Source organism: Lepidochelys olivacea, assembly GCF_965140295.1.
Source record: "Lepidochelys olivacea isolate rLepOli2 genome assembly, chromosome: 1".
Lineage (NCBI taxonomy): Eukaryota > Metazoa > Chordata > Testudines > Cheloniidae > Lepidochelys > Lepidochelys olivacea.
Window position 1 is genome coordinate 32,409,481 of NC_140411.1, and position 19,620 is coordinate 32,429,100.

The following is a 19,620-nucleotide window of genomic DNA, read 5'->3' on the forward strand; positions in this document are numbered from 1 at the left end:
TAAAGGGGATGATGTGGCAGAAAGATTCTTGTACATTCTTTGAAGAATTTAAATGATTTTGCTTTGAATGTGTTACACCCCTTCAGCATCCACTTTCTGTGATTATTCTAATGAATGAGTGAGGTCACCACACAGGAAATGTTGATGTGCTAAACTGTGCCACTTAGCTAATGGTTTGAATTAAGGGTTGTAAGTGAACCACATTGAGTCTGAGGGAGTTAGGAGAGTGATTCACATTCCCTCCCTAAATGGCCCAGAGCACAGTATAGAATGCTGCATTCTGGGACTGCTCTTGTGGCAGGTGCTGATGGGGGCCCATGCACTTCAAGAGTGGAAGGTTCATTGAGTTCACTTGCAAAAGGGCCTGTCATAGTCCAGCTATAAGCAATTATGGCAGAATAGCCAGGGAAAGGTCATCCAATCATGGAACAGAAATATACCAATGTGGCCCTACTCAAACCAACTGGACATTTGAATTGTGGATGCTGACTACCTGAAGCAATGCAGTGAACAATCTGTAGGTTGCAATCTGTTCACATTGTTGTAATTGTTACAGTAGTATCTAGGAACCATAATCAGAGATCAGGGCTCTAAGCAGGAAGAGTTTCTTCCCCAGAGATCTGCCAAACTAGGTATGAGACAAGTCTGAACAGATGGGTGCAAAAGACAAAAAAAATGGGCTGGGTGTCAGTTTGGGAGAATAAGGTAAATAAAAAGAAGAGTTTATTTTCTATAAACCGCGCTTGTATTAAACATCCACCACAAGATTTCAAACAGTAAAAAATTAGTAAAAAGAAAAGGAGTACTTGTAGCACCTTAGAGACTCATCAATTTATTTGAGCATGAGCTTTCGTGAGCTACAGCTCACTGCATCCGATGAAGTGAGCTGTAGCTCACGAAATCCCATGCTCAAATAAATTGGTTAGTCTCTAAGGTGCCACAAGTACTCCTTTTCTTTTTGCGAATACAGACTAACACGGCTGTTACTCTGAAACCTAAAAAGTTAGTGGGGATTGCAACCTATTTTGGCACAATTTGTAAGCAGTGGAAGTGGTTGAATTTGGTGAACTAGTTGTTCTTCGCAACTATTTCACCCACCTCTAGAAAATACCAAGAGATTGCTTCAAAGACACTGGGGAAAAATACTCAGCTGTATTCGTGACACCTGCTGATGAAATATGCAGTGTGCACTTATAACTCTGGGCTCCAGGAGGAACAGGAATTCAGGGCCGTGACACACCTCTGCCTTTGGGGTGAAGAACTGAGGCTCCTTAATCTCCAGTGCAGCTACACAGTGACATTCACAATTTAGCTCTTAACATAGGTAGGTACTGTGCTACACTACATTTTTCTTGAGACTCTCTCAAAATACCTCCCTTTCAAAATGTCACCTCCCACTTTACGTAAAGAGCTCTTGGGATTGCACTAGGATCTAGGGTTTCTTTTGAATAGCCTATCATATTTTTGCCAGAGGTTTTTACTTCTCCTAACAGAGACTGTCTTCTACCTCCTTAGACGGAGCTTTAATGAAGAAACGTCAAAGCTGCTAACAATCACACAAACGGGGACTCAAGACCTTTGTGACCAATGATGTGGTCATCATGGAGACTGATTCTGTTTCTGTCACTCACTGGATGTCTTTCAGGTAAGTAAACCAAAACCTTGTGTTACTGGTTTAAGAATTCCTGACAAGTAGAAAATGGAAGTATAAAAGCAAAATTACTGCAAAGAAAAATGAACAAACCATGTCAATTAGCATTTAACCAAAAACAATTAATGTTATCAACTATATATTAAGATTATAATCACTTAATACAAAGTTGAACAAGTATTGCCCACTTGCCATTTATCTTAATGTTTCTCAGGGTTACTTTTAATCTGTAAGGAAGAATGGAAGAGTTTGTCACTTGCCCATTCACAAAAGAATATCCTAATTTTTACGGCTTCAGTGAGAAAAATCTGCTTGGGGAAAAAAATGATCTAGCAAACTGCTTTGAAAGGGATGATAACTGCAGCATTATTTGGTGATTCTGGGCTGTGAAATTCTCAGACTCTTACCATGTTCTGTGTCTGGAAACAAATGATGGAGTTGATTTTTCTTTCTAAAACTATGTGTGTTATATTGATATACACTAATGATTCTGTTTTTGCCTGCAACAGTATTCCTTTGAGCTTTTTCCCCTTGGCTTTAACTTCGTATTATCTTTTAAAGTAAACAAATTGTGTGGCTTTATACTCGATCATCGTTTAATCTTTCCATGTGAGGAGTCCTGTAATTTGATATTATGCTATCCAGAATTGATCTTTCATCTGTCCTAGCTTTATCTTCTTTCAACTTCCCAGTTTCCAGAAATTGTTTTTTTTTCAAAGTATTTTTATTGATCAGCCTTCATTTACGATAACCAAAGCTGAAACAATCTAAATATTATGGGCTGGATCCTTTATGTGAGAAATGCTTCTTTATACAAGTTGTCCTTGTATAATTAAAAAGCCAATATTTGGCACATTATTGCACAGTGGAATCTGTGTCCCTGATCCTGCAGCAGACTCCATGTGGAAGGAATCCCTGTACTCACATAGTTGATGAGCCCACAGATAATGTGGTCAACTGGACACAGTCAGCTGCAAGACTGGGGCATTAGATACCAAAGTCATTTCCAACTTTTTAATACTGACCACTGCAACAGATTGTACCATTCCATTATAAGTGCTCTGAAGCTAATTTGAACACAAATAAGGAAGTAGTCTTAACAGTTTGCCTCACCGATTCTCTGTTCAGATACATATGAAACTAAGGAGATTAAAAAACATTTAAAATATAAGCAATGATAAATGTCAAACATTGATTCAAAAAGTCTTGAACGAAGTTTGAAATACTCCAATTTATATTGAATATTAATTTGGCTAAAGAATAACATCCTGAAAGCACTTGCCAATCAGCCAGACATTATATTTAATCGAAATAGCTTTTCTCTCGCTTGTTTTTATTCAGTATTTATTCCTGCCAGGTATTCAAAACACTCCTGTTCTTCCATCTCTGATTTGTGAACTAAATCCCAGTCTATTATTATTTTTGGTTGTTTAAGGATTATTCCATATTATGTGGCAGGTTAGGAGTCAGTAAATAAATAATTTTTACTTCAAAACCATTTTTCATATATTGTTATAAATAATTTAGAGCAACACGTCTGTTTCTCTCAAATGCATTAGATAATTGTCACAATAACTGCAGCATCTTCAGGTGCTACTTAAATTACATCTCATCTGAAAAACTTAATACCATAAGATCTTAAGTTAACCTGAGATGATAAAATTGCATTCGAACCTGATAGGATCAGATTGTCAAAGTAAGTTGTAATTCTAATAATGCACAGTCTGTGTTCCTTTTGACATTTGAGCACATAATTCTGCAACTACAGCTGCTGTTATGTCATTGCAGTCACTGAAGTATGTTTGCTGCTGCAAATACTTTCTACTATTGATTTTGTTCAACATGGTCCACTAAGTTAGGTGCTTCAGAATTTTATTTTCAATATTCTCAAAGGCACGTTTTTCAAAGGTAAGGCAATAGATGTGGATGCTGATGCACTAAGATAAAGGACATTCAATTCCTGTTATGTCCAGCCATATTCTGATTCAGTAATTAACCATTATGTTACCAGGTCATGATAATATTCCTTCAGGCAAAAAAGTTGGGTTATTGCATTGGCTATTGAGGGGAGGCATCCTAATATGAATACAGAGACTGCGTGTCTTGTGTGTGCATAAATGCACTAAATATGTTTCTGGGCAATGGGGAAAGTTGTTAGCAGGTGGAAAAGCAAGAGAAGAAGATAATGAAATTTAAAAATAAATAAGGCAATGCAAGCCTGTGTGACTTGTTAGGTATGCAAGAATCCTAATAAAAGGAGTACTTGTGGCACCTTAGAGACTAACAAATTTATTAGAGCATTTATTTGAGTCTCTAAGGTGCCACAAGTACTCCTTTTCTTTTTGCGGATACAGACTAACACGGCTGCTACTCTGAAAAAAGAATCCTAATGTAAGCTACAATCATATGAGATTTTACAAAGCACCCAAAACTCCTGTTTTTTGTAACAAGTGACTTATGTGTTATCCACCAGCATAGTTCAATATGCACTAGTTCTTGCTGGGTATGAGTGAATGTTAATACATATAGAATTCCCAGATCAAAGCTAATTTTGAAATCTGCAATGGCAAAAAATATTTACATTTCCAAAAGTGATATCAGTTCTTCTAAAACAAAGTTATCGGGCATAAACTGTTGCTCTGAGCCACTTAAAAATTTGCAAGAATAAAAGGTTTTTCTCTGGCAAGAGACCACATGCATAACATTTCAGACAGAATGCATCTCCTTTGCAGAATTTGATGGGGGGGGGATTGAATCTTCCTTATAAATTATGGAAAGTGTTTTACAATCTTAATAAAATTCACACTGCATCCTACGCTTTATGTTCTGTAAAACCATTATATTTGGCAAGATGTACAATATGTGCTACGTGAGCCTTTACGTATGTGGTGAAGTTGACATGCCAATGTAGCCAGTCACTCGTGTATAGTGTATGTTATAATGGCATGACACTTAGACATAATGAGCGCTATCAACGATCCCCAGTTGGATTTACTGAGGAGATATAGATGAGCCATGCGGCTTGTGGATCAGCCTGATTTACCTTGAGACAGTGGCTGAGCATTAGGGATTCCTTTCTAGCATCAAAAGGAGATGAAGTGGCTGCAGGTGCTGGGAGTTATTACTGTGTTGTGGTTTCTTTGATTGCTTCAGATTATTTTTTCAAGCTAAATTGGAGGTGAGGAAAGATTAGGAGGCTAGTTTCACTTGTGGCCTGCATTCCATCTGGGCCAAGGATATGGGGAAACCGTAAAACCGTCTTTTTATGAGCAACTGCAATTTAGAGATATTGTGAACTATAAGATAAAGGACCAGCAAGGTCTGGACTAGCCTGTTCCTGGCTTTGAGCTCAGGGAGGCTTTGATAACTGATAAACTACAAAAACCACATCAAATTATACCTAATCAGCACTGGGTTAATAGAATCAGTAGGCTTTTATTTGCATATACAAGACACCATTGAAAGAAGCTGGTCTGAGACTACGGTACCCTGTCATTCTTTTCTATAATTCTTACAGCTTGTGTCAACATGCTTCAAAGTGTAAAGAAATGCTAATGACAGGATAACACAATGAATGCTATTTACATGGGTTTCTCTTTCTTGATCTACCATATATCCCTCATGTCCTTTTTTTGGTCCCTTGTCCTAGTTAGGGCATAGAATTTAGGACTGGAAGGGACCTTGGGAGGTCTTCTAGTCCAGTCCCCTGCACCCATGGTAGGATTAAGTATTATCTAGATCATCACTGACAGGTGTTTGTCTAACCTGCTCTTAAAAATCTCTAATGAGGGAGATTCCACAACCACCCTAGTCAGTTTATTCCAGTGCTTAATCACCCTGACCGTTAGGAAACTTTTTCTAATGGCCAACCTAAACCTCCCTTGCTGCAATTTAAGCCCATTGCTGCTCGTCCTATCCTCAGAGGTTAACAAGAACAATTTATCTCACTCCTCCTTGTGACAACCTTTTTATGTACTTGAAGCTGTTATCATGTCCCCCCTTCAGGCTTCTCTTGTCCAGACTAAACAAACCCAAATTTTTCAATCTTCTTTCCCAGGTCATGTTTTCTAGACCTTTAATTATTTTTGTTGCTTTTCTCTGGAGTTTCTCCAATTTGTCCACATCTTTTCTAAAATGTGGCACCCAGAACTGGACACAATACTCCAGCTGAGGCTTAATCAACGCTGGGTAGAGTGGAAGAATTACTTCTGGTGTCTTGCTTACAACACTCCTGTTAATATATCCCAGAATGATGTTCACTTTTTTTGCAGCAGAGTTACACTGTTACCTCATATTTAGCTGTGATCAGCTCTGACCCCAGATCTCTTTCCACAGTGCTCCTTCCTAGGCAGTCATTTCCCATTTTGTATGTGTACAACAGATTGTTCCTTCCTAAGTGGAGTGCTTATTGTCCTGATTGAATTTCATCCTATTTACTTCAGACCATTTCTCCAGTGTGTCCAGATCATGATATTGCCTGGCTGCATGTGAATTGGGCTCTGGAGCGACCCAATGTGAAGCATTTCATATTTAATGATAGGACAACATTGTGGCTGGAGACCTGCAAGGCTAAAGAAGTGGATAACTCGGGGCAATGCCCATTCACTAAAGTGACAACTCCAAAATGCCAGTCACAGCTTTTAACTCATATAAAGGGTTCATGAGTGTGGCATCTATGCTGTATCCCTCAGTAGCAAGCTCCAAATCAGAAACTACTGGACTTTTCTGAACAGTTTTTCAGCTACTATACAACACTGAGGGGCACTTACAAAAGTGCCTCTAAGTAGTTAGCAGATACAGTACTAAGGCAAGTTTCAGTGTTCTGCCTAAATTTTTGATCTACAGCTGCTATTTAGCTGATGTGTTCTCTTCTCTTAAAATAGCCCTCACTCTCCATCTGGCTAGCTGGAGGCTTCTAGCATAGCTAACTGGGAGCATTACTATTGGTCTCCAAATATTTCCCAAGCCTTCTCAATATGTTACTTTCAGAATTTCAGCAACTGTCAGCATTAAAGTTCATAGCCTAAAGGTTCATAAATGCATTAGCCAAATCATATAAAAGATGACACTTGATAGGCCTGGGTTATTTTTCTTCCCATCACCTATTTGGTCAAGTCCATTCTATGCCACAGCTGACAGTTTGTTTAAGTTTGTTCAGTGCTTAATTTGTAATGAAAGAGGTGCCAGGGCTCAAGCAATTTAGTGCTGGGGCTCAAGCAATTTTTTACTTGTGTTACTGATGCAGTAAGCCCAGAGGTGCTGGAGCTATGAACTGCCAAGCCTAGATGTGCCGGGGCTCAGCGCTGGCAAGCCCTGGCACATATTAAGCACTGAGTTTGTTCCTCTGCCAAGTGGATGATGTACTGTTGAAAAGAGAATGTCTGTCATTGATAAGCTTGTCCAATTATTACCTTTCTTCCTTGTTGACAATATGGCAAATAGGAGGGAACTTCATCTTCTTTGGCAACTGGTATATGGAAGGTCAGGTGGAAAATGTAACCAGAAAGAAGTATACATAAAAACTGGTGCCAGACAATGTTAAACTTGTTGGTACTGCTGCTGCTTCTACTGCAGAGAAGACAAAACATGCTTTAACCCCTCTGCAAGCTGTCCTGAAGCAAAGTAAATTTCCAGACATCTGCCCGCACTAACACAGGAGAAGTCTGTCACATTGCCTGAGCCCAATACAGACAATCAGACACATATTCATTTTTCTGGGTTCAATATGCAGTTGGTCACGAAAAAAAATTGTACTTCTCTCCTGAATTTTATTTGTTGTATTTTTGCACATTGTATTATTTCTATCTGAAAGGAGGGGGGGAGGCAGAAGTTGTCTACAGTTGTCAGATACCTGGTGAGTTTTAACATTAATTCATCAGAGGATGGTAGAGTTCAAAATCCTAGGGGAATGTGGGCGGAAAGTGTATTCTCAATATATTTAAAATTATAGCAGGTGAATTGGAAAATTGTTCTAAACCATTAGTTTGCTGGGTCAGATTGTTTTCTTCTTACAGGTAATGTTTATTGGTTCACAGTAATATGTAGTTTTCTTTTTATATAGTGATATACAGGGCTTAATCCTACAAGGTGCTGGGCCCTCTAGCATGGGATCAGCCAAGCAAGGGCTTAACTTTAACAATTAGTAGTTTCACTAAAATCAGTCACATGCTTCCAAAGCACTCAGCACCTTGCAGCATCGAGGTCATAGCAAAAGGTGAATAGTGTGCAGTCAGAGATTCATTACATTTCATTCACCTTTTTGTCAGGAGTCTAGCGGGTGTTTTATTAAAAAAAAAAAAACCTAAAAACTTGTTTTTATAAATTGGCCTTAAATGTCTTTACAATTACATCGCATGTATTTACAAGTAATTTAAAAAGTCCTATATGTTCAAAGCCCATGTTCTTTTATTTTCTCCTTTTAGTACCTGTATTCATCATAAAAAACCCCTCTTACCAAGCATATAAGCGAAAGGTGAGTAGCCATCATGACAAGTGCCAGATTGGGGCAGGAATGACAAAACACACCCCTTCTTCCCCCAATTAGTTTTGTCACACACACACACACACACGCTGCTATTGTCAATTCCGCCACTTCTGACAAATATTGAATGTCCCTCTTCATCCTCCTTGTCCCCTTATCATTTGCAAGATTCATCTCCTGTGCCACAAATCGTTTATGGGCCAGGTAATGTAGTACAGTGTTTTTACATTATTTCCCATTGCTTTTAAAGTGATACGATTTAGTGAATACTGTATTTGTTTTTGTAGTAATAGTAATCATAAACCTAATGCTAATTTATATAACCAAAAATAACTATAGAAAAATATACTTAAACAATGTACTTGCTTGTATTAAGGTCTTGACTCTACTCTGCCTTAGGCTGTTTTTTATAGTGGTGTAAATCCAATGACTTCAAAGTGGGTGTAGTAGGATCATGGCCCTACTACATCCCTATTTATTCTTACAGTAAAACTGTAGACACTGCACTGTCAGAGGTCCAGACTTAACCTGGAGTGCAATATAAATCTCCATTTTTATTTTTAGGAATGAGAAAATTCCTCCTACCTTCCATCAACATAATTAAACGAGTCTTAATTGAAGGACAGATCCTTTCTTTATTGCACAGAAACTCCCATAGACATCAGTGGGGGTTGCACATGCACAAGGTTTGGAAAATGGATATTTGCTGGCATTTCTATTCTAGTGTGTAAACAGAGACAATTTGCCACCTCTTAATCTGTCTTGAAATTTCCTAATCTTACAGATTTCAGATTTGTTTATTTTTCTAGTCTTAATTTTTTAGTCAATTAAAACAGCCTCTTCTCCGCAGCTAAAGACCGTTATGGCTCACAAACAAACCCTATGCCTACCTTTAGATTTGCATTAAAGGCATTTTGACGGTGATAGACAAGAGGGTTAATATATTAGACTGTAGTGCAACTTTTTTAGACACCGATTTTTTTAAAAAGTATCATACATTAACAGAAGTGGTGTGTCTTCCCCTTTTAAATGTCTAAGCAGAGTAGTAATCTTTGAAAATCTAAATACTTGGAAATGGGAGGATACTTTCTCTTCAGATTAAAATATTGCCAGTTTTTTCTTCTAATCTAAAGTAGTTCAGTATCCCTCTAAATGCTACAGTTAAAGATATACTGGCTGGGGAACTGGATGGTTTGGTGCATTGCCTAAGAGATATAGAACCTCCTAGCTATCAATAACTGCTTGCTGTTAACATATGAAGCCTATTTCTTGCTCTCAGTTTAGTCTGGGTGATGAGCATCATAATCTGATGTTCCACATCTTGAACCCAGGCATAGGGGTCCCCAGTCAGTTGCCACACTTTGGCTTTCACCCAATGGCTACTGAAATGGAGTGGGCTGAGAAGCTACTAGGGCTATAGCTCCAGGCAAAGCACCATCCACGGGAGCTTTGATTGGTGCTCCATTGATTGGTCCAATGGTGCTGTTTAAACCAGGAGGAGGAACAGGAAGTTTGTCTTAGCAGCAGAGTGGTTTCCTCTTGTGGCTACATTGGATTCTGCTTGTGCCCACCTTCTGTACCCAACCCTGTTTCTGGTTCCTGTTGTATTTCTGGCTCCTGCCTAACCCACGCCTTTGCTCCTGTTCCCACCATGCTTCTGCTCTGTGCTTGATCTTTGCCTCTCCTTCTGCCCTTACACCTCACCTCCAATCCGAAGTGTCCATTCCTGACTCCAACCCTGGCCTCCGACTTCTGACCCTTACTCTGGCTTGACCCTGGGCTCTGGCATTTGGCGTCTGACCTCAGCTCTGACCCTTAGCTTTGATTCCTGGTTCTGACTCTGGCTTCACCCCTGCCTCTGGTAACTGGCAATTGACTCTGGTGCTGACCCTTGGCTTTCTTCCCAACCTAGACACCTGCTCTGCCCACTATACCTGACTCCTACTCTGACTACTTGGTCATATTGCCTACATCCTGGTCCATACTGCATACAATGAGAACAACCTCCATAGGCATCCTCAGCATAGAGGCCAAACACTGAATGGGACAAGGAGACTGGCCTGCTCCTTTACCTCTAAACATGCAATGCCTTCAGATCAGGATTGAGGTGTATTTTGGTGTGGAAGCATGTTCTCCCAGTGCTAGGGTTGCCAACTTTCTAATGGCACAAAACCGACACCCCAGCACTGCCCCATGCCCCACCTCTTCCTGGGGCCCCAGTGCTGTCCTGACCCTTCTCCAAGGCTTTTCCCCCTGAATGCTCCATCCCCCCTCCCTCTGTCACTTACTCTCCCCCAACCTCTCTCACTTTCACCAGGCTGGGGCAGTGGATTGGGATGCGGGGGTGGGGGTATGTGCTGGGTGTGGGCTCCGGGAGGGAATTTGGGTGTGGGAGAGGGTTGGGGTGCAGGGGACAGAGGGTAGGGGTGCAGGTGGGTGTGGGGTGTGGGCTCCAGGAGGGAGTTTGGGTATGGGAAGGGACTCCGGGCTGGGGCAGAGGGTTGGGGTGTGGGATGGGGTTTGGGATGCGGGGTACTGGCGGTGTTTACTGCAGCTCCCAGGAAGTGGCTGCCAGGTCCCTGCGGCCCCTAGGTGCATGGGCGGCCAGGGAGGCTCCACGTGCTGCCTTCGCGCATTCAGGCGCTGCCCCCGCAGTTCCCATTGGCCAGGAATGAAAACCGGACACTTGGCAACCCTACCCAGTACTCACACAGAGCAGGCCAGCCAATCTGTTTCTTTTCATACATTACAGTGCATTACATTTTTATCCCAAATTAATTTTAAAGGGTTAAAGGAATCTACAGAAAGGCACTGGGTACAACCCACAGTAGTGTAGAATAGCTTCCTAGTATTTATTTCAGTAGATTACGTTAGCACAGCCAGTTAAAGTGGCTGACAAACTTCTCTTAACAGCAATGGAAAAAGCTAGCATTCATTTAGATGAAGTGAAGCTGAACAGCACAGTGGGAGGTAGCATTTCAGCTCAATACAGCTCTAGGCAGCCCTCAGAAATCATTTTTTTACCTCATAAAGCCTGTTCCTTACAGCCTGGTTGCATGCTGTCAACAGTACATCTTTAGTCTCTTCCTCAGGTACTGCATATCTCATTTTCCTAAGTACTCCAGTGGAGGAGAAAAGATGACACTCTGACAGAAGACTTCCTCTTTGAAATATATAAATATATTGTAGTGTTGTCATTCACAGTGTTGGGAAGTAAGCAGTTATTGCAACAAGTCACCGTAATGTGATTAAAGTTTTATGGAATGAGTAATTGTCACAGTTGTTGCTGGGGAGAAGTAATTAATTATGTGAAGTGATTATGGCTTTCTTTTCCCAAAGTTGTACTTGTAGATGGGTCTGTTCCCTCCTGCCTGATACGAAGCACTAAAAGCAATGACATTTGGAACTTGATAGGTGACGTAACCCCTTCACTCTTCCCACTCATATGATACAAATATAGGGAATAGATGCTGCATAAGGCAGAACACAATGCATCCCATTGGCAGTGGAGTACTTTATACAGGCATAGGATGGTTAATAGTCAATGCAAATTAAGGAAATTCAACTGCTTATATCATAAATATAAAGGGAAGGGTAAACACCTTTAAAATCCCTCCTGGCCAGAGGAAAAACCCTTTCACCTGTAAAGGGTTAAGAAGCTAGGATAACCTCGCTGGCACCTGACCAAAATGACCAATGAGGAGACAAGATACTTTCAAAGCTGGAGCGGGGGAGAAACAAAGTTTCTCTCTCTGTCTGTGTGATGCTTTTGCCGGGAACAGAAAAGGAATGGAGTCTTAGAACTTAGTAAGTAATCTAGCTAGATGTGCGTTAGATTCTGTTTTGTTTAAATGGCTGATAAAATAAACTGTGCTGAATAGAATGCATATTCCTGTTTTTGTGTCTTTTTGTAACTTAAGGTTTTGCCTAGAGGGATTCTCTATGTTTTGAATCTGATTACCCTGTAAGGTATTTACCATCCTGATTTTACAGAGGTGATTCTTTTACTTTTTTTCTTCAATTAAAATTCTTCTTTTAAGAACCTGATTGCTTTTTATTTGTTCTTAAGATCCAAGGGTTTGGGTCTGTGTTCACCTATGCAAATTGGTGAGGATTTTTATCAAGCCTTCCCCAGGAAAGGGGGTGTAGGGTTTGGGGAGGATTTTTGGGGGAAAGACATTTCCAAGTGGGCTCTTTCCCTGTTATATATTTGTTAGATGCTTGGTGGTGGCAGCAATAAAGTCCAAGGGCAAAAGGTAAAATAGTTTGTACCTTGGGGAAATTTTAACCTAAGCTGTTAAAAATAAGCTTAGGGGGGTTTTCATGCAGGTCCCCACATATGTAGAGTTCAGAGTGGGGAAGTTCTAGAGTTCAGAGTGGGAAAGGAACCCTGACAGCTTATTTTAAAGAAAAGTGCTTCTTAAATGTTGGCACAGCCTTCCCTACGTGTGCACCAGGTGCAGAAAAAGACAGATCCGCTCCATTGATGCAGCAGCTATAATCCATGCTATGAGAATGTGAGTCTTTCCTCCTCTATTAGATGGTCCACATGACCTCTTAGTTACCCTTTTAATTCAAACTGTCAGAGGTTCATGCTTTTAACCTTGAAGGTGCTGAGTTCAAACCTTGCTGAGAGTCAATTCAGGTTTTTTGGATTGCAGTGGACCATGAGGCATAGAAAGGTAGTACTTTCCTTCCCCCAGTTTATGGTAATATTCCCCTGGAGAAACTGGGACAAATGCTGCAGTCTGGTAACCTGTTTCAAGTATGTGTATAGAAGAGCCTGTTATTTTTTATTTCTTGCTGGTGATTTCCACTCAGCAGTGTGAAAGGAAACATGCTGTTAGTAGTAGGGAAAAAAGTCACCCAGATCCTTCAAGTTTCTAGACAAGGGGTGGGCAAACTTTGTGGCCTGAGGGAATAGAAATTGTATGGCGTGCCATGAATGCACCCAAAATTGGGGCTGGGGTGCACAAGTGGGTGTTGGTTCTGGAGTGGGGCTGGGGATGTGAGATTTTGGGGTGCAGGAGGGTGCTCTGGGCTGGGATTGAGGGGTTTGGAGAGCAGGAGGGGGATCAGGGCTGGGATAGGGGGTTGGGGCATGGGGAGAGGCTCAGGGGGTGCAGGCTCCGAGCGGTGCTTACCTCAAGTGGCTCCTGGAAGCAGTGGCATGTCCCTTCTCTGGCTCCTTTGCAGAGGCGAGGCCAGGAGGCTCTGCATGCTGCCCCATCCTAAGGCACTGCCCCTGCAGCTCCCATTGGAGCACATAGAAGCCGGAGCAGGGCCATGCCACAGCTTCTGGGAGCCACGTGGTATGGCCCCTGACCCAGCGCCCCATCTGAAGCACCGGAGCGGGGCCGAGCCACATGGTCCCGCCCCCGACCCAACGCCCCGCCATAGCTGGGCCGAGCCACGTGGTGCAGCCCCAACCCAGCACTCTGGCCGGACCACGGGAGCAGGGCTGAGCCACGTGGTGCAGCTTGCAGGGTGGCTTAAAATGGCTCGAGGGCCAGATCCAGCCCATGGGCTATAGTTTGCCCACCCCTGTTCTAGACTAATTCCTTCTAGTTTCTCACACTGTCTAGTGGTAATATGTGAGGGAAACCTTAGGAGGTGAACTTTTAGGTATTTACTAGACTCATTGAGTTTTTCTGCAGCATGGAACAAGATGGTTCCATATTTGCACCACAAGTCGTGCCCAGAAGCATGCAGACACTATGATTGTCACTAAGGGTTGAATCTTGGGCCTTCGGCACTAAAAACACAGGCCACTATCATTTGAGCTAAGTAAGAGATTTGTAGCCTTCAGCTGTTATACTTCCTGGGCCCAGCCAATAAAAGAAAACATGATCTGATTATGCTTTGATTACATTTGCATGAATCTCCATGTCACACAATAATGCGGAACATTTATTCATGTTGAATATATACTGGGTAATGTGAAAAGATCAGATTTATAGTGTTTTGAATGCCCAGTGTGTATCTTCTCAGCAGCTAATCAGTAAATACATTATGTGTTTTAGCTATACACACAACTAGCTACAACTATTCAAAATATTTTTAAAAGTACATGTCAACTTCACAGCGGTCATTGTTATAACTGTTGCTAGCAGTTTCGTGAAAGCAATTTCCTGTGCAGAGTGTAACTAAACTGGATTCAAAATTGAATGAAAATAAAATTTGAAAAGTAAATATCTGCTCAGTCTGAAAGTATGAAATGTGCTTATATTGTTCAGTGCTTAAAACTGTTGGAGTCAGAGCTTATTTAACTCTTTACAACACCATGACTGGTAGCTATTTTTCTCTGTAGAGTGTTTTGATGAGTAGCTCTTTTCCCATTAAGTGCAGTAGTGTGAAAACTCCTGACAAGGCTGGAGAACATTTAGTCTTAGATTTTAGCTCTTCTGTTTGGTGTGGCTGACTCTATTTCATAGAGAGCCTCCACTCAGAAAGAAGTTTTAGCCTATTTCATTGTATTTACTCACAGCCCTATGCACTCGCTGTCATATTAAGTATGTAGCCACTGTCATATTCCTTTATCTCAAAGCAGTTAGAAAGAGGAGTGTGGAATTCAATAAAATGAGGAATTAAACATTCCATGTGCACCTGACTATCCACTGTGGGATGAGTGTGTTGATAATCCTGTGGCCTACACTGTCAGTGTGAGCTCTTAACATGGTGAGCAACTGTGGAAAAGGAGTGTTTTAGCTACAGAACTATGGGTAGCATCAATTTAGCACTGTACAAATCTGCAGGTGGTTTGCTGTGGCTCATGACACAGTTGCTAATGGTATCATTTTAGCTCAGTACCTCACTGTAAGTGGTAGCATTTAAACTCAGTGCAACCCTGTGAAACATAGTGCTTTATTCATATTCAAAAGACACTCAGACACAGATATTCTGGCTAAGCATGTGATTTAGATGAGTCAGATGCAAGATAAGTATGCAATCACAGGTTTGCAATCACAGGTCAGGGGATCATGCAAGCTTAACTAGAAGTGATTAAAACATTTTAGAAAAGAACAATGGATCACAGATTAGGCAGACTTCTGAGGACTAAATATACAGGATTACAGCACATAACAGCCCCGATGAAGGATTCAATTCATTACTAGGGACTCCACTGAAGGATGGGTGAAAATGATAAAAATTGATCTTGTGGCAGGGAGGGCTTAGAGGGAAAATCTAAAAAAAAAAAAAAAGAGAGAGAGAGAGAATGGAAATGTGACAAAGCAATGGAATTAGGAAGTAACTGTCTTCTCCCTGGTGGCTAATTTTCTTCCAAGTTATTATCTGTGAGGAATATGACTGTCACTTGTAAATCTAGGGACAAGTCCTGGATGGAAACATCACCTCTTTGGTCTGTTTGGTCTTCACAGTACAATTGTTCATAAATCCAACATGGTGTCATAGCTTCACATCTGTACTTTGCCTTGGTTACCTTAGTCAACCACAACTCCAATGACTACACATATCTAAAGTGCATCTTGAATAAAAGAGATCATTTTAAAAGTGTGTGCTCTGCTGGAACCACCACCTCTGCTTTCCATTTGTGTGTGTACATATGTATATATAGTATACTGCAGATGGTATTGGAGGTATCATGGGTAAAATTTTCAAAAGTGATTAAGAGCCAAGGCTCCTCGATCACTTTTGAAAAATGGGACTTAAGTTGAAATCAGTAGGAGTTAGGCACCTAGGTCCTTTTGAAAATCCCACTAGGAGCCTATCTGCATCTTTGAGTGACTAAATATCATTGAAAATCTGCCTAAGCCTCATGGAAACTAAAGTAGGGTAAAATTTTCAAAATTATATCTTGCTTTTTTACTTATTTTTCATATTTTGATGCATAAATTCAAAACAATATCAGATAGTTGCATAGAGGTAATTCTTGCATGTAATACCTTGGTGAAAATAAAGTGTCTCCTATATGGACATTATTATTCCATGTTACTATATTACAAATGGTTAAGGAATGGAAAAAATGAAGTTAGATGAATCTGACAAAATAAAAAATATCAAATGTACCCCTCCAAACAAAAACAACAAAAGCAAAAATAAAAAAACTATGAAGAATTTAATCAGCCCAGTCTGTGATTATACTGAAGCAGATGGAACAAGAGCTATCTTTAGCTCTGTGATTGATCATAGCATAATTTCAGTTACAGATTCAATAAGAAAATTTGGATCTATCCTGTCATTATGAGCCTCAAAAGACTATGCCCATAAGTAAGTGTTCTGCATGATCAGTCCAAAAGGAAGTTTATCCACATTAAGCTTAATGCAGGAGAAATATACATATTGTTCTTGTTTTCTGTATTTATAGGACCAGGAACAGTAGACTGTATAGAAGTTATGCATTAAATGACTATGAGGTGGGCTTGATTTTTCAGACTAGTCCATACAATTGCAGATAATCACATTTGGTCAAATCTCACACACCGTTACACCAGTATAAAGCTGGAATAATGCCAGTAGGACTAGCAAATTATACAAAGTATTTTCTGCAAATTCTAGTTCTAAACAAATCATTTCTAGAACAAGAATTTGCAGAAAATACTTTGAATAATTTGTTAGCTACACTGGAGTTATTCCAGCTGATTGGCAAGGCTGCTGGTGGGTGGGAGGCGCTCAGGGCTGGAGGGCTGTAGCGGATTGGGGGCTGCTGATGTATTACTGGCTCTTTGGCAACGTGCATTGGTAAATTCTGGCTCCTTCTCAGGCTCCGGTTGGCCACCCCGTGGTCTAAGGGATAAAATATTGTGATGTCCTGTGTTGCCCGAAACATCCTTTCATTGTTCTGGCTACCTTTCTGTGTGTTATTGATGAGCACATTTAAGCATTATACAAGGCTTATTGTTCATGAAACCATCACACTTACCTGCATGTGACATTACCCAATATAAAAAGAAAAGGAGGACTTGTGGCACCTTAGAGACTAACCAATTTATTAGAGCATAAGCTTTCGTGAGCTACAGCTCACTTCCTCAGATGCATATCGTGGAAACTGCAGCAGGCTTTATATATACACAGAGAATATGAAACAATACCTATTCCTACCCCACTGTCCTGCTGGTAATAGCTTATCTAAAGTGATTTCCAGCACAAATCCAGGTTTTCTCACCCTCCACCCCCCCACACAAATTCACTCTCCTGCTGGTGATAGCCCATCCAAAGTGACAACTCTTTACACAATGTGCATGACAATCAAGCTGGGCTATTTCCTGCATAAATCCAGGTTCTCACATCCCCCCCACCCCCATACACACACAAACTCACTCTCCTGCTGGTAATAGCTCATCCAAACTGACCACTCTTCAAGTTAAAATCCAAGTTAAACCAGAACATCTTGGGGGGGGGAGTAGGAAAAAACAAGAGGAAACAGGCTACCTTGCATAATGACTTAGCCACTCCAAGTCTCTATTTAAGCCTAAATTAATAGTATCCAATTTGCAAATGAATTCCAATTCAGCAGTTTCTCGCTGGAGTCTGGATTTGAAGTTTTTTTGTTTTAAGATAGCGACCTTCATGTCTGTGATCGCGTGACCAGAGAGATTGAAGTGTTCTCCGACTGGTTTATGAATGTTATAATTCTTGACATCTGATTTGTGTCCATTTATTCTTTTACGTAGAGACTGTCCAGTTTGACCAATGTACATGGCAGAGGGGCATTGCTGGCACATGATGGCATATATCACATTGGTGGATGTGCAGGTGAACGAGCCTCTGATAGTGTGGCTGATGTTATTAGGCCCTGTGATGGTTTCCACGATATGCATCTGAGGAAGTGAGCTGTAGCTCACGAAAGCTTATGCTCTAATAAATTGGTTAGTCTCTAAGGTGCCACAAGTCCTCCTTTTCTTTTTGTGAATACAGACTAACACGGCTGTCACTCTGTACCCAATATAAAGGTGATGTGCTGAAAAATTTCATGAGAAACCACACTCCAAACTCATACGGCTTCTCCTGAAGTTTATTGACTGAAGTGTGGTCCTTTTGTCTGTCTGTCTATCTAGCTATATTTTCTGGGCAGGATGGAAGAATCCAAATTTTATGGTAAAAGTTGCCACACATGCAACAATTCACATAGCATAATAAGTAACTTCAGCTCCAGTGGAAGCGGGGGTGGGAGGACTCTACTGTTTGGTTTAGTTTTGTCCAAGAGTTCGCTACTGTGGAATGGGGTGTTTGAATGTACAATAACTATTTTATTGTCAGTCTTGAAACATATGTTACCTGCCTCTTTAGTTGGCCCCAGTGCTCTTGTAAGAAAGCTTGGTCTCTTCTTTTCATTTCACAGGTTTCTCTAGTACTAACTTTGGTCAGATAGAGGCAATTTGACCCAGAAAAAAAGAGGGCTGTGTTTTCTTTAGTAGTCAGCTCCTTTGTTCACGCCTTATATCCTTTTGGCTATATTAACTCCCTATTTAACTGACACATTCAAACTTCTACTTCACTAATATCCATGTTTTTTTCTTTCATTCTCCTTTCAGGCTGCTCTAACCCCTAGTCTAGTTCCACTAATTCAGAGCAGGGCTTCTGTTGACTTTACCGGGAATTGGATCAGGCCTGAATGCAGGAGGTAAAAGTGCACAGAGCAGTGTAACGGAAAGCTCTAAACCAGCTTTTGCACACCTCTCCTAACTTGCACTATGTGTATTTTGGGAGTACCAAAATATCTGAACTAATATGTGCAACATTTGTTTAGGCTGGAACCTGTCTTTACCCCCCAAATTGTGTTTAGGTTTGTGGGGTCATCTTGCATCCATCACTGCTCCAGAACTCTCAGGCAGTGGTGGTGGTTAATAGTGCATTACATCACATATATCTAGCCATAATAATAACATGTTGTCACATATTCTAGCTCTGTTCAAATCACTAATATCACTGTTCACGTTTAGAAAAAAAATTGCAATATTTTATTGTTACTGACATAAAAACAAAGAGCAGAAGGCCTTGATTATAAATTAACTAAGGAAACTCAGTACACATTTGGTTGGATAACAATTGGCTTGTTATGGATAATGTGTTAAAAATAATGTCATATTCAGTGGCATTTCTACACACCACAGAAATAGGATTTTGTCATTTTGTTATAGGTTTCCTCTCAAAAAGCTGCTCAGATATTTGCTACTGAAGTTTTAAAATTGTTCTAATAATCAGGAATTTTCAGAAAAGGCAAAAGAATACATCAGTGATTGTTAGATGAATGAATACACTTTAGCTGAAGACTTAAATTTAAAAGACTTAAAATTATAATGGGAAAAAAATCTATTTTTTTAGCTACTTGAAAATAAAATCATTAATATTTCATTACAACTCAATTTTCTTCACCTTGAACATTTATTTTTTCACCAACTGTGCTCATTAGATTGATTCCTGGACACTTCTGAATTACCATTACTTTGACATTTCTAATGTCAGTAAATGAGTAGCTCTAAATTAGCCCCAGCTAGAGGTAGTTGGATGGGGGGGGGGAGGAATGTTG

General features: G+C 40.5%; 1 protein-coding gene across 1 annotated transcript in view; it reads left to right on the forward strand.

Moving 5' to 3' along the window:
* The window catches only part of CNTN5 (contactin 5), a 998,629-nt gene that overhangs the window by 466,291 nt on the left and 512,718 nt on the right, over positions 1 to 19,620 (forward strand). Inside the window, exon 3 of the mRNA XM_084613389.1 lies at positions 1,516 to 1,645. Coding sequence (XP_084469515.1) covers positions 1,588 to 1,645 — 58 coding nt within the window. The 5' untranslated portion in view covers positions 1,516 to 1,587. The remainder of the gene's footprint in view (positions 1 to 1,515; positions 1,646 to 19,620) is intronic.